Genomic DNA, 13,372 nt, shown 5'->3' on the forward strand with positions numbered 1-13,372 from the left:
GCCGCCACCAGCTGATGAGCTGCCTTCATCGGTGATCTTGACACAAGTGTGGGTTTTCACTTGGGATGGGTGAGTATCGATACCACATATGGGTTATAAGGTCAATACCAGCCTTCTTTTAAGGTATGGGGTATTTCGTGGAGGCTGCTGGTACCAGCCACCAAAACTCAGGGCAAAAATATTAATATATATATATATATATTTAATATAACAGTTTTCAGCAGTTTACAATTAAAATAAATCTTCACTTCAGTTTTTCCATTGTCAAATGTTAAGGTGACCAATGTTTTTGGCTTTCCTCTGTCACCATTCCCAAAAGTGCACTTCAATTCAAGCGGTAGTCATTGACAGTGGGGTTGTTTTGGCTAGTGCAACATTTACTGTAATTGATTTTAATGGGGTAAATAACCGACTCAAATAAAATGAGTGAGTTGTAGTACAGACGGCATGATCATATACCGTTTATTGAATTAAAGATGCGCTCCATACTAGACAGCGTCATAACTCTCCAATCCATGCTTCAGAAAAACAAAATGAATGGAGTGGGGAGTTACATTGCTCAGAAAAGTACACAATAACGTGATAAACCCTGGTGGGTCCAACAATATCGTAGGCGGGGGTTACTATGGCAAGAGGGGAGATTCAATTCTTAATATAATTGCAATTGCAAAACAGTGTATCACTAACAAACGCAGGTTGTTTGTTTAAATTATTAACCGAATAATAGTTAGTCTGTCACTCACTGTCTTACAAACTGTACTGTGAGCATCTTTTTTTTGTGCTTACATAAAGGATCAGCGGTTTGTAACTCCCACATCCAATCGAAATCTTGTTTTGTTTTCGCTAACCATTAATTTCTTAAATTCAACAGACCAAACCATTAACTTTATTTTTGTTTATTTTTTCGTTTGCAAATACTACCTCAGATTTGACCTATTAAAGGGCTGTTATCAAATGCCCCCTCCCCCCCACATGTGCTTCACTGACTTGAGTTGTGCACTGAGTGAACTTGCATCACACTTGTGAAACGTTTTTAGCAACCCTGATTCTTTCTGCTCAATTAACGTGCCCTGTGATTCTTCTCAAGGTCCATTGCCTCCCCCTACAGTCAGAATTTACAACCAACACTGCTCTTTCATAGTGAGGCATCCATTTTCTACACCTCATAACAGTAACTGGGGCCTGGCATAAGGCGGGAGGCAATGTGCACCCTGCACTGGTTGCATATAGAACACTAACGTTCCCACCTGTGAGTAATTTAGTCTTCAATTAACCTAACATGGGCTTTCGTGTAGAATTATTATTATTTTTATTGATTTGTTTATTGAACATATAGACATATAAACAAGTACAAGAAAAAAATTAAGATTTAAAAGAAGAGAGAGAGAAAAACCTCATAAAGCATCATTAGTCACAGCTTGCATGTTCAAACATTTCACAATACACTTGAACTTTTACAGATTGACTTAATTTGACCTTCTCTAAACTTTCATCTGTTCACTGTTTCAGGATTTTTTTGCTCAACAGCTATTTGAACTTTGAACACTTTACCAAATATCAACATTCCTCTTCAAGTGGCCACTGACCTTAGAGTGTCATAGCCCGTGTCCAAATTCACAAGGCTGGGTGCTCCGAACGCCGAATTTGTCGGCTGCATGACGTCACTCCCGGTGCGACTCGACAGCACGCACGGATTTAGGACTGATGTACATATGAATGGATTGTCGGTCAATATTCTACCGACGAGCAGTATTGACAATCCATTTATGTGTGAGTCGGGTCGGGTCGGGAGTGACGTCATGTAGCCGACAAATTTGGCCTTCGGAGGACCCAGCAGCATTGTTAATTTGGACACAGGCACAGGTTGCAACAGAGATGCACAGAGACCGACGATGTAGACTCCCTTAGAAAAAAATATTAGCCAATTCATGGCTTCAAGGACACTTTTTCAAAGAGTGCGAATTAATTTCATATTTGCTTAGTAGGCATGGGCAACAAACTATTATACTGTTATTACTCGTTTCATTAAATGGCTTTTTAGTAGCACACAATGACTTGTGTTTCTAACAGAATTGAAATTCATAGCTATATTACAGGAAATGCAAAAAAAATAAGTTAACCACCATGTATATTGACATCTAGCTTTGTTTTTGACAACTACCAAAAGCTGGATGAATGAAACGATGTGTGTTTTCTGCATGTGCCCCAGAGCCATTGAGGCATTGTGAGCTGAAAGGGCACATGAGTCATGGTGGTACGCGTGCATGCGCGTGTGCGAGTCGGTTGGAGACGAGACCCACGTGCCGTCTTTTCACTGACGCTGACATCACAGACCAAAGACTTCCTGAACATAAAGTTCATTCACAAAGAAAGCGCCAAACAGGCTGTCTCCATGACAACCGTTGCCCCCGGCCTACCCAACACGTCCCTCTGCCACACCCTCCCTTTGCTGTCATTTCAGGCAGTGATAAAATGTGTAAAATGGCGGCTGAGCTGGAGCCTATCCCAGCTGACTTTGGGTGAGACGGGTTACACCCAGGACTGGTCTGACAATCACAGGACACATTTGGACAAACAACCATTCACACTAAACCTACGGATAATTTTATCTTAAACGAACCCAACGTGCATACTGTATTTATGGAATGTGGGAAGAATCCCATGCAAGCAAACGAAGAACACACTCTCCACATTGGAAGGTTCAGTTCTGAACCCGGAAATTCGAGACAGGCATGCGAACCACTTGTTTAAATGTTATCTTTTTTTTCATGCTTTTAGGAGCCTGCGCTCGTCTGCGGAGTTAGAAATAACCTGCCACGTGCCACACGCCATGCAGATTGATGTTGGTCATGATAAAAAGAGCCCTTGATGTTTTATAATTGCTGATTTTAAATTTAAATTGCCAGAAACATGAGTAAATGTCACAGTAATGGCATACATACATTTTAAAATATTATTTAAACAGTGAACGAAAAGTAGATTAAATCTAAATAGTGTGATATATATTTTAAAGATAAAACATTTTCTATTACTGTATGTTTTTTTTTTTTTAAGTTCATGATGGCTGTTTTATCGCAACTGCTCTGTATTATTTAATGGCATGTACTCTTTGTAATCCACTTTAAATGATTAATTATTCAGGTGACTTTACAGAAACTTAAAAACAAATCTGATTACCAGGAGCAGTCTGTCTTCCGGTGAACCAGTCTGCGGTGTCCAATTACATTCAATTCAACTTCCAAATGCAGTGCAAGAAAATGCAATTGGTATGTATGTGTACAGATGAGACATTGCAGATTTTGTAAGGATATAGTTTATTACTACTTTTAAGAATACAAAAAATAGCAAGACTTTAACCCATTCACTGCCATCGACGGCTATAGACGTCAAAAATTCATTTGAACTATTTCTATTAGTTTAACGTTTTTTGTCCACTTTTGTTAACAAAAGTATGAAAACCTAGAAAAAAAATATTGTACATTTAGAACAGATATAAAATTTGTGACTAATCGTGACTTAACTATTGAAGTCATGCGATTAATTACTATTAAAAATTTTAATCGCCTGACGCCTCTAATTTTTAATCATCTTTTCTTTTTTAAAGATTTTTTTTTTAATTCTAGGTTTTCATACTCTTAACAAAAGTGAGAAAAAAAGTTACACTAATAATATAGTTAAAATGAATTTTTGACGTTTACAGGCATCAATGGCAGTGAATGAAATAAGTTCAACAGTAAACAAGACATCATTAAAAAGTCACTGAAATCAAACAAGCGAAGACAAGCACACGATTCCAGATACAAATGAGGCCTCATTCCCTTCAGTTTTCCATGTAAAAAACAAAATGAACAATATGGAGCGTGATATAAACATAAAAGACATGAGACAATATAACAGGCTATATACTTCAGCATTAAATCGCACTTTGAGGTTTTTTTATTTACATACAAAAGAGGGGGAGATTACATTCAAAATAAGGCAACTTGCAATTGTGCTGTACTGGCTCAATGGCAAACATCATTCATATCAATGCAATATCACAAAATAGAATATTCTGTTTTATAAAATAGGTCTGCCTCTCATTCTATCTTGCTATGTATTTATGCTTTGCAGCTTTTCATACAAAGGCATTTAATTTATTAACACAAGGAAAATAACAATCCGATTAAGTTGGAATTCATATTAAAAAAAAAAATCTTCATTTCCAGACACATTTTAGGATAGCTGTATATCCTTAAGTGTGTGCGCATTTAAAAAAGCAAGCCGAGTTCTGTTTACAAATGCCTGCAAGAATCTTGTGCATAGGCAATACTTTGGCAAACTCGATATACTGTCATCATACTGTATCAAAAAAAATCTGCTATATACACACAGGAAAAGGTTTAGAGAAGTACAAGATGCACTTGTAATTGCAAAAGGCCACTTAAATTGTGTCAAAGTGCAGATTGTCACTGACTGAATTTAGAATCAGAACACAAACTACAATCATGAATGCAGCATCACAGGTCCCGTGCGCGCGCACGCACGCACACACACACACACACACACACACACACACACACATATATTTATAGTTTATTGGATGAAGGCATCCTTTATTTTTAATTACAAACTTTTGAGATGATCGACCGGTTAAGATAGGATATTCTTCATTTCTTCATTCACGAGTAAACAATCTCAGGCTAATCACCAAAATAAGGCACAGGTTGTTGTTTTTTTTGTGTGCAGCCTGCATAGGGGCATCTATGTGCGGGGAACGGGGTGTGGCATTGGTGCACAAATCCCCGAATGTCCGACGGAGGGCCTGGTGCAGCACGTGTGACATCATTTTCTGCTTTGGAGCTTTTTTTTTTCTAGGATTGCCCTCCACTTTGAACACCAGTCAAGTCCTTGCAGATGATCTCATTCACTGCAAAGCAAAGAAAGAAATATAAATCAATCAAAACAACAGCAAGGGAGAAGACCAATTTTCTAAATGATGATGATTACACTTGCCTAGGCTTGAATGCTTTGTGAATGATCAAATCCAAAACCTAGCTTTGCTATACATTCATTAGTGTGTACTCATTTTTGCAACAATTTTGTGTGTACAAATCTCATTTGCAATCAATTGTCCACATTTGTCTATTTTGTAGCGCACAGTATGATGTTATTAAAACTATTGATTGTAAAAGGGAACTTTGCTTTACATAATCTGTGGATTGCTTTGACATACGTGATGTAGTATTTACCAACACACTCTCATCTCAATAATTGCTGATTGTTAAGAATTAAGTTAGGCAGCACGGTGGGCGAGTGATTAGCACATCTGAATTAGAGTCGACATGTCTTGGGGGGTCTGAATCTCGGCATGCTGGCCATCCTGTGTGGACTTTCCATGTTTTTTTGTTTTTTTTTACCGTTTTCTCCTACATTCCAAAAATCTCTTGAAGACGTAATCATTCTTATTTAATGTAATTAATTATGTAAAACAACTGGCATTTGAACAGGGGTGTGTAGACTTTTTATACCCACTGTATGCAGTATGGGCCCTGTGAGCTTGGTAGACTTCGGCTCATCCGTGACCCAAATGAGGAAACGCGCCACAGAAAATGGATGAATGGAAAAATGAAGTCAGTAATGTTGAATGTGATCAACGGCTACAAAATGGCCTGCACTACTCAGTAGTAAACAGAAGAGTGCGCTGTTGTTCCAGTCTCAATTAGGTTACAGTGATAAGAAGCAAATAAGCTTGACGTAAACAAGACAAAGTTAGTTGTGTGCTGCTTTGAAAAAAAAATTTTTTTCATAGTTTAATAGTGGATATATAAAATATGCAACACAACAACTAGTCCAAACTTCAACTTTGGTATTTCTTTAAAAGCCATCTATTGTAAGGTAATTGTTGGGGGGGAATTGAGGAATCTAGCATACTCCACTTCCTAGTTATAAATGTCATCAAATCATGTAGCATGGAAAGAGTTACATTCTCATTGTCTGGTTCTTTATTTCCCCCCAAATTTTTTGGGATGACTTAGTCATGATTTTAATTAAAAAAAAAGAAAAAAAAAAGAGTCATTTATTATATCACCTAAGTTCAATAACTAAATTTGGCAGCATGGATTAAAAGACAGAAGGTGTGTTCATGTTGAGTCGCGCCATATAATCACTTCCTGCTGATGACATAAACCCACAAGCATGGGCGTTGAAATGGAAACTTTGTTCACACCATGGTTAAAAAAAAAAAATAGAACTACAACGCATGGCAGGAGCGCAAACACATTTTTGACAGGGTGCTTACAAAATAAAACGGTTGCAATCAGGATTCAATGAGAAAGATTCCTTGCACGCTCCACAGCGAACACAAAATAGAGATCGGCACGATATTGCAGGGCATCTAGCGGTGAATATTTTGCATGAGTGGGTGGCGAAAACCCCCTGCATCAAATACGGCAGCATGTGGAAAATCTGTGGTGTAAAGTTGCAATTATACTTATGCTTATACTATCAGTTACACAAGTCAAAACTGTGACACAATTTTGTTTTGCTGCCAAATTACACAATTGAGATATGTATCATTGCAGTGTACGGTACAGTAAATATATCTTTACATTGGAGATACGGATAAAAATCAAACACATATTGGATATCTGCCAATGTGAGTGCAGTGTAAACGTTCCGGTCAATGCGAGTTTGATGTCACGGAAATACGCCGATCAGCAATTTATACACATTCGCGTCTGCTCAAAAAATATAAATAAACACATGACAGCAGCAGTGAATATGAACTATAGCAAAAGTGCGTACTCTTAAAAATGCTCGAAATGTGCTACATTAGAGGTGTGTCAAGCATTAAATTATTCACTGCCATTGACGGCTATAGACGTCAAAAATTAATTTGAACTATTTCTATTAGTTTTCCACTTTTGTTAAGAAGAGTATGAAAACCTAAAAAAAAAAAATATTGTACATTTAGAACAGATATAAAGTTTGTGATGAATCGTGAGTTAATTATTTAAGTCGTGATTAATTCCAATGAAAATTTTTATTCACCTGACACGAAAAAAAGAAGAAAAAGAAAAGATTATAAAAAATTTGGGACGTCAGGAGATTAAAACTTTAATTGTAATTAATCGCATGACTTCACGAGTTAACTCACAATTAATCACAAACTTTATATCTGTTCTAAATGTACAATAAACGCATTCTTGTTAACAAAAGTGGAAAAAATGTTTAACTAATAGAAATAAATCAAATTAATTTTTGACTTCTATAGCCGTCAATGGCAGTGAATGAGTTACTAAGCAAATTAATGAGGATACTCTTTCAAGAATACAATTTCAAATCAACCTTAGACTAACTATTATGTAACATTTAATATTTGTAGTCTGTAGTTTTTACTTTTGCTTATTTTTGCTGCGCAGTACTGATTTTTATGGAGTTTGTGCCTTTCCTATATCACAATTTTCAAATTTTTTACAGGTTTCTACAGTATACTGACTTATGTAACGCCCTCGCAAGTGAGAAAGGAGAGCCACACTTGCTGCTGCACAACGTTGGGAGAACAGTACAACACAAAAGCTGCTGTCGGCCACAGCTCTTACACGCAGACTCGCCAATGTTTTGCGCTACCCCACGAGGCCCCGCCTCCTCAAGGCATATGTACTTTCAATGCACTTTTTGCTATGTCTTCATCAATTACCATAATGTTTTAACAAATTCATGCGGGAGGAGTCAAATGTTTTGAAAAAGTTTTTATGCGGTCTCTCCATACTTGGAGCGGTATTAAAAAAACAACAACATTTGGCTCATTGTTAGCTTAATGCTAAACTACAAAGGCCAGCATGTAGTTGTCATGTTGGCTCGGAAGTACGGGAGACCACCAGCCAAATTGGCTGTCAATACAAACAGCTAACGTAATCGCTGGTCAAGCGTGTGTGCGTGTGTACATTGGCGCTTAGCGACGTTCCGGGCCGCCACTGTGTCACTTGCGACTCATTAGGTCCGATGACTAACGCGAGCTTTTCGAAGTGGGCCAAAAAAGCTCTTTGCTTGCTATTCAGGCCATTACGTAGCATGTTGTGTCTGCGCCTCTTGTAACCGTGGCGACGCACAGCTCTGCTAATGTTATCTGAAATCAGTGAAACACAGTACGCATTTCTCTGCTCCTCTGAGGTAGAACCGTGTTTCCCCAGCGATATTTTCATTGGAAAAAAATTCACAGCAAAGACTCAAAAAGTGATGATCTTGTATCAGTTTACTCAGAAATTGACTTAGTGTGAAATCGGGGCCAGTTTAATTGAACACAAAGCTGAGCGTTGCATGAATGCCAACAGGTGGACACACGGGTTCATTTTACTTTCTGTCTTATAACTGAAGCTCATTTCAATGTTCTGCTGGGTCAAACTACGTCACTGGCATATATAGATGAACAAAGATTAAAAATTAAAAATACATATCTGAGAATGTGAAATTATATCATTTCCTTTGACATCCTTGATTATCTTTCATGGAAACCTAGTTGGAAAGACTGCTCTGGAGTTTTTTTTTTTTTTTTAAATGCATGTGTCATTGTTTTCGCCAGGTCCCCTGCCTTTAATCAATCAACAAATTGAACTGTGCAATCAATCAATCTTTCTGTCTACGGCCAAATGAATGGAACTGCAATAAATTGTCAGTTCCATTCAAAGAAGTTGAAATTTGAAATGTCCGAAATAAAGAATAGCAAGTGTAAACTCGAGGGTAACAAAATCACATATTTGAAAATGCCAACTGGAGACCTTTTGTGGATCTTAACTCATTCACTGCCATTGACGGCTATAGACGTCAAAAATTATTTTAAACTATTTTTATTAGTTTAACATTTTTCTACTTTTGTTAACAAGAGTATGAAAACCTAGAATTTTTTTTATTGTACATTTAGGATATAAAATGTGTGATTAATTGTGAGTTAACTCGTGAAGTCATGCGATTAATTATGATTGCAAATTTTAATCGCCTGACGCCCCAAATTTGTAATAATGTTTTCTTTTCTTTTTTATTCATTAATTCATTGCCATTGACGGCTATAAACTATTTCTATTAGTTGAACATTTTTTTCCACTTTTGTTGACAAGAGTATGAAAACCTAGAATTTAGTTAGAGTTAACTAGTGAAGTCATGCGATTAGTAACAAAAAAAAATTGTCGCCCCTAATTTTTAATAATCTTTTCTTCTTTTTACTGAATTTATGGCAGTGAATGAGTTTTAAAAAGCTGACATGTTTCGGTAAAATAGGACATCTATTCTATAAACAGCCACCAATGCATAAGGAGTGAATCATCATTTATGCTTATGGCATGTATTTTAATGCACACTTCAAAACAAATAAATATTATATGTGGGAGGAGCATTTTACAAACATGCCAAGAACAAGGGACACACATGTTCCATATTTTGAAGAGTAGTGGAGAGGCTCCATTTGTGCTCCATTTAAAGCCTTCAGAAACATAGCGGTGAGTCAATGGGTGTAACTAAAAATACAAACAAACACCTCCATAACAGCTCACTATATAAATAGCAATTAATTACTATGGAAATGTGACTGTTAAATGACTTGTATATAAATAGCAAGGTCTCTGTCGTGCCTGCTCGCCCATCAAGTGTGATATTAAACAAACAAGTAAGAATCCGCAAGATCCAGTGCCACTTTCAAGTGACAGCCCGAGACAATCTTAGCTTCTGATGAGCGTCCCCTACGGGTACGGATGTGTTTAATGATGTGTCCATGTTGCCACATACACACAGTGACCTGCTGCATCCACAAGTAGGAGCAGGCAGTCGGTGAGAACCAGCCAAAGTTCAGACTCCGCCCTCCCGTTGTCACGGTAACTAAAGCCAAATGGCTCAAAATGAGACAGCACCGTAAACCGGCTGATTTCAGCAAGACAAGAAATAGGTGTGCGTTATAATTCAAAGCGCATCACAGACATGCTATTAAGACAATTATTTGAAAAAACATCTCTCCTTTTACTCATTTCCTCCCAAAAATGTAAAAATATGTTCTATTGTAAATGTTTTAAATGTACCAAAGACATATTTATACGTTTTTCAAATGTTTTTATTTTTATTTTTTATGCTAGAGCATACAGAAGGCTTTGATGTTGCCTCCGAACTGAAGGAAAGCTTGAAGCAATGGTAGTTAATACAAAAACGGCCAGCAATGTGGCAGCCGAGTATAAGAGATCAACCAGGGCCATGTTGAAAAAAGAAGAAGCTAATTTACTCACAATTCTAAATAGATTTGTAAATAATGGTAGAATTTAGCTATATTCTAATGCGAATTGCTGCCAAACAGAAACAGATAGAAATATAAAAAAAAATTCCCGATGAAAGAAGAGACTCTCTTTCTTTTGGTAGGTTCTATGTTTTTATAGCAATAGAACACGATATTCTGTGGGCCTTGCAAAATCAGACAAAATCCAGTAAAACAGCCGGTAGCGAAGGGGATTGCTTCAGTGAAAATCGCTGGAAGTGAATGAGTTAATGAGCATTGAATTTAAAATTGTATTGTGTAATAATTTCAAGTGGATAAATTAACATAAAAAAATAAAGTTGTACATGAATCAAAAGTTGTTTCCTCACCTTATAAAAGGTCAACTAAGTGAAATCTAAGCACATTTTTTAGGGTGAGCTTTACAAGTAGCCAAACTGGATTCTCTGCTGTCGTCATCACATCAGCCGCCATGTTTATTTTAAGTCTGTAGTGGAATTTGCTCAGACACCTAATGCCTTGGGGGCACTTTCATCTCCCCGCCGTAGCCGCAATACTTGTTTTTTCCCCACCAGAGCGTGAAACACGTTTAAAGACGCGGCGACACAAAGTGGCGCTTTAAGTCCATCTAATGAAGGCTTGGCACACCGGCCGCTCTCTTCAATAGGAGAGTGTCTGGCTCCCGAGACCGGCGCCAGTGGCCGGAGACACAAGCGGCCTGCACAGTAGCCGAGTCAGGCGGCAGCACACGCCTGCTGAGAGCTGGAATTGACGTGTTTGTGCATCCTCATGCATGCACGGCCGAGGTGTGAAGCACCTTGGAAAAGGTTCAAGTGACTGAAAAGTGAATGGCAGCTAACTGGGTCTGGGTCAAAACTTGACCCCGGATGACTTTGGACAACAGGCGGGGCACACTATGGACTGGTCGCCAACTAATTGCAGGGTACATATAGACAAGCACCATACATGTTGATGGACAATTTAAAGCAGGGATGTCAAAACTTTTTCCAAGGGGCCAAATACGGAAAAATGGAAGCCGGGGGGCCACTTTATGTTTTCAAACATGTTAAATCAGGGGATATATATAATCAGCTCATCAGCAAGCTCTGCATAAGCCTGATAACGATCCTGTCGATTGGAATCAGACTGTGTTGGAAGAGGGAAACCTCCAAAACCTGCAGGACTCCGGCTCTCGAGGACAGAGTTTGCCCACCCCTGTGTTAAATGGTACCTTCCAAGGCTCTCAAAGCGCTTTACATTCAATTACTCATTGGCCTACTGATGACGCAGCATCAGGAGCAATTGGGGGTTCAGTATCTTGCTCAAGGATACTTCGACATGGTCACAATGGCATGGGATCGAACCCACAACCTCTGAGTTGGACTTCAGAGACGACCACTCTACCACGCCTAATAACGTCTAATATAACAATATTGCTTTGGCGCCATTTTGTGGCATCTTTGGGCCAGTGAAGGTGCTTGATTTAGTTTAAACATAGCCTTGTCTAATAGGGGGAGGGGGGTGCTTTGCTGCCATTGTGTGGCATCTGTAAGCAATTACAAAGCTATTTTGATTGGTGCCAATTACTTATGAGAACATTAAGTAGCAACTTTCTAATTTTTTGGAACAATTAGTTTTGGCAGTTTAATCCCAGGGACCTTAAAGCTTTATTATACAATAGAAGTATGACAATATACCAAATTAACAATTGGTTGTCTTTTTATATAGCCTAATCAATAGTTTTTATTTCTTAAATTCACATTATGCAACACAGAAGCAAACTGCATTTTGTTGCAATTTAGCAAAGCTAAATTAATATTTAAAAAAAAACAAAAACTGTATGATCTACTGTAATGCAACGTTGACAATGTTGTTGTGCAGACCTCAAAAATCCAAATTAAAACTCAGGATTTTATTCTGAAAACAAATAACATTACTGATATTGTAAATATTTCATATTATATTAATATACATTTAACCTTATAGGCCACTCCCCCTCGCTGACATACCATAATTCATGTCCGGTTCCAATTTTATTAAGCAAGTAGATTTTCTCTTCAGAGTCCAGACACTTAATAATTTGCCTTCAATTTTGCTGTTTAAATTTCAATGTTCTCCACTTTAAAGTGCTTCCAGACAGATGTCTGTGATAACTTGACTTGATTACCCAAACATTTAAGACCAGTATTAAACGCGCTAGCCTTGTCAATCGTTGACTAGCTTAGCAATTAGCATGGCTTCTTCCAAGCTTGTTGCTAGCAAGCTGGTGCATCTTAATTAGCACCAAATTTTTTTGGGGACGTCTCGGTGGCTGATTCTCACTTTTGCTATTCAATATGTTTTATTGAGACCAAATTTTGTCTTGCAAACTCACAAAACGACTTATTTTAAGCCTTGTTTATTAAGGCCAAACCATGACCTTTTGTTTTATGCTAGGCAAAAGTACCAATCCTTTCAAACAGGCCCTACAGGTGTAATAAGGCCTTAGGTCTAACTCTGTGTGCTAAGACTAATGTGTGTCTGAGCTGTCACTGTGTGCTTTATCTCCCTCAACAGGCCGTTTCACCTGCTCCACTGCTTCTGACCATTTTTTTTTTCCACACCCACCCACTACGACTGTGGAAGTCGAGCCACCTTTCCTGCTTCTTCTGAACTAACACACTGACGAAGGTAGACAGCGCTTTGTCAAATTTGAACATGAGCATGCAGCATGCGAAGGCGTGTGTGGGCTGACAACAGAAGCGCTCTGTAGGAGGGAGAAACATACCAGGTTTGTGTACGGCACCCGAGAGGAAAAACCTGACTTTCATTCAACGCTGCCAGTTGAGATACCGCAGACAAATGACAGTTAATGCCACGCAAAGTTTACTTACAGTATACCAGGATGTGGCCTCCCACGTCAAAAATGACAACACTGCTGACGACAATCTTGCAAATACGGGGAATGCCCCCTACTTTTTCCTCGTTTTCAAGTGTATAACAAAAAGCACATCATGGTGTATTCAACTAATCTATGTGGCGGTGTTATAATAATAATATAAGCAGCAGATACTTGAACACAAAGGTTAGGTTAGGTTCTTTATTGCCACAGTGCAATCGGCTGTTCGTTGTTGTGTTGTGGTCAACTCGACTATTAAAGTT

General features: G+C 38.2%; 1 protein-coding gene and 1 long non-coding RNA gene across 2 annotated transcripts in view; one reads left to right on the plus strand and one right to left on the minus strand.

The window, feature by feature from the left end:
* Positions 1-5,087, plus strand: LOC147179465 (uncharacterized). The gene is made up of 3 exons (XR_015094152.1): positions 1-69; positions 3,181-3,266; positions 4,729-5,087. It is a non-coding gene; the product is annotated as an uncharacterized LOC147179465 (long non-coding RNA).
* Positions 3,394-13,372, minus strand: part of nfatc2a (nuclear factor of activated T cells 2a) — a 25,905-nt gene continuing 15,926 nt past the window's right edge. Inside the window, 1 exon segment of the mRNA XM_086069472.1 lies at positions 3,394-4,909. Coding sequence (XP_085925598.1) covers positions 4,854-4,909 — 56 coding nt within the window. The 3' untranslated portion in view covers positions 3,394-4,853.

This window comes from Leptonotus elevatus, chromosome 2, assembly GCF_054856555.1.
Source record: "Leptonotus elevatus isolate MCC_2025b chromosome 2, RoL_Lele_1.0, whole genome shotgun sequence".
Lineage (NCBI taxonomy): Eukaryota > Metazoa > Chordata > Actinopteri > Syngnathiformes > Syngnathidae > Leptonotus > Leptonotus elevatus.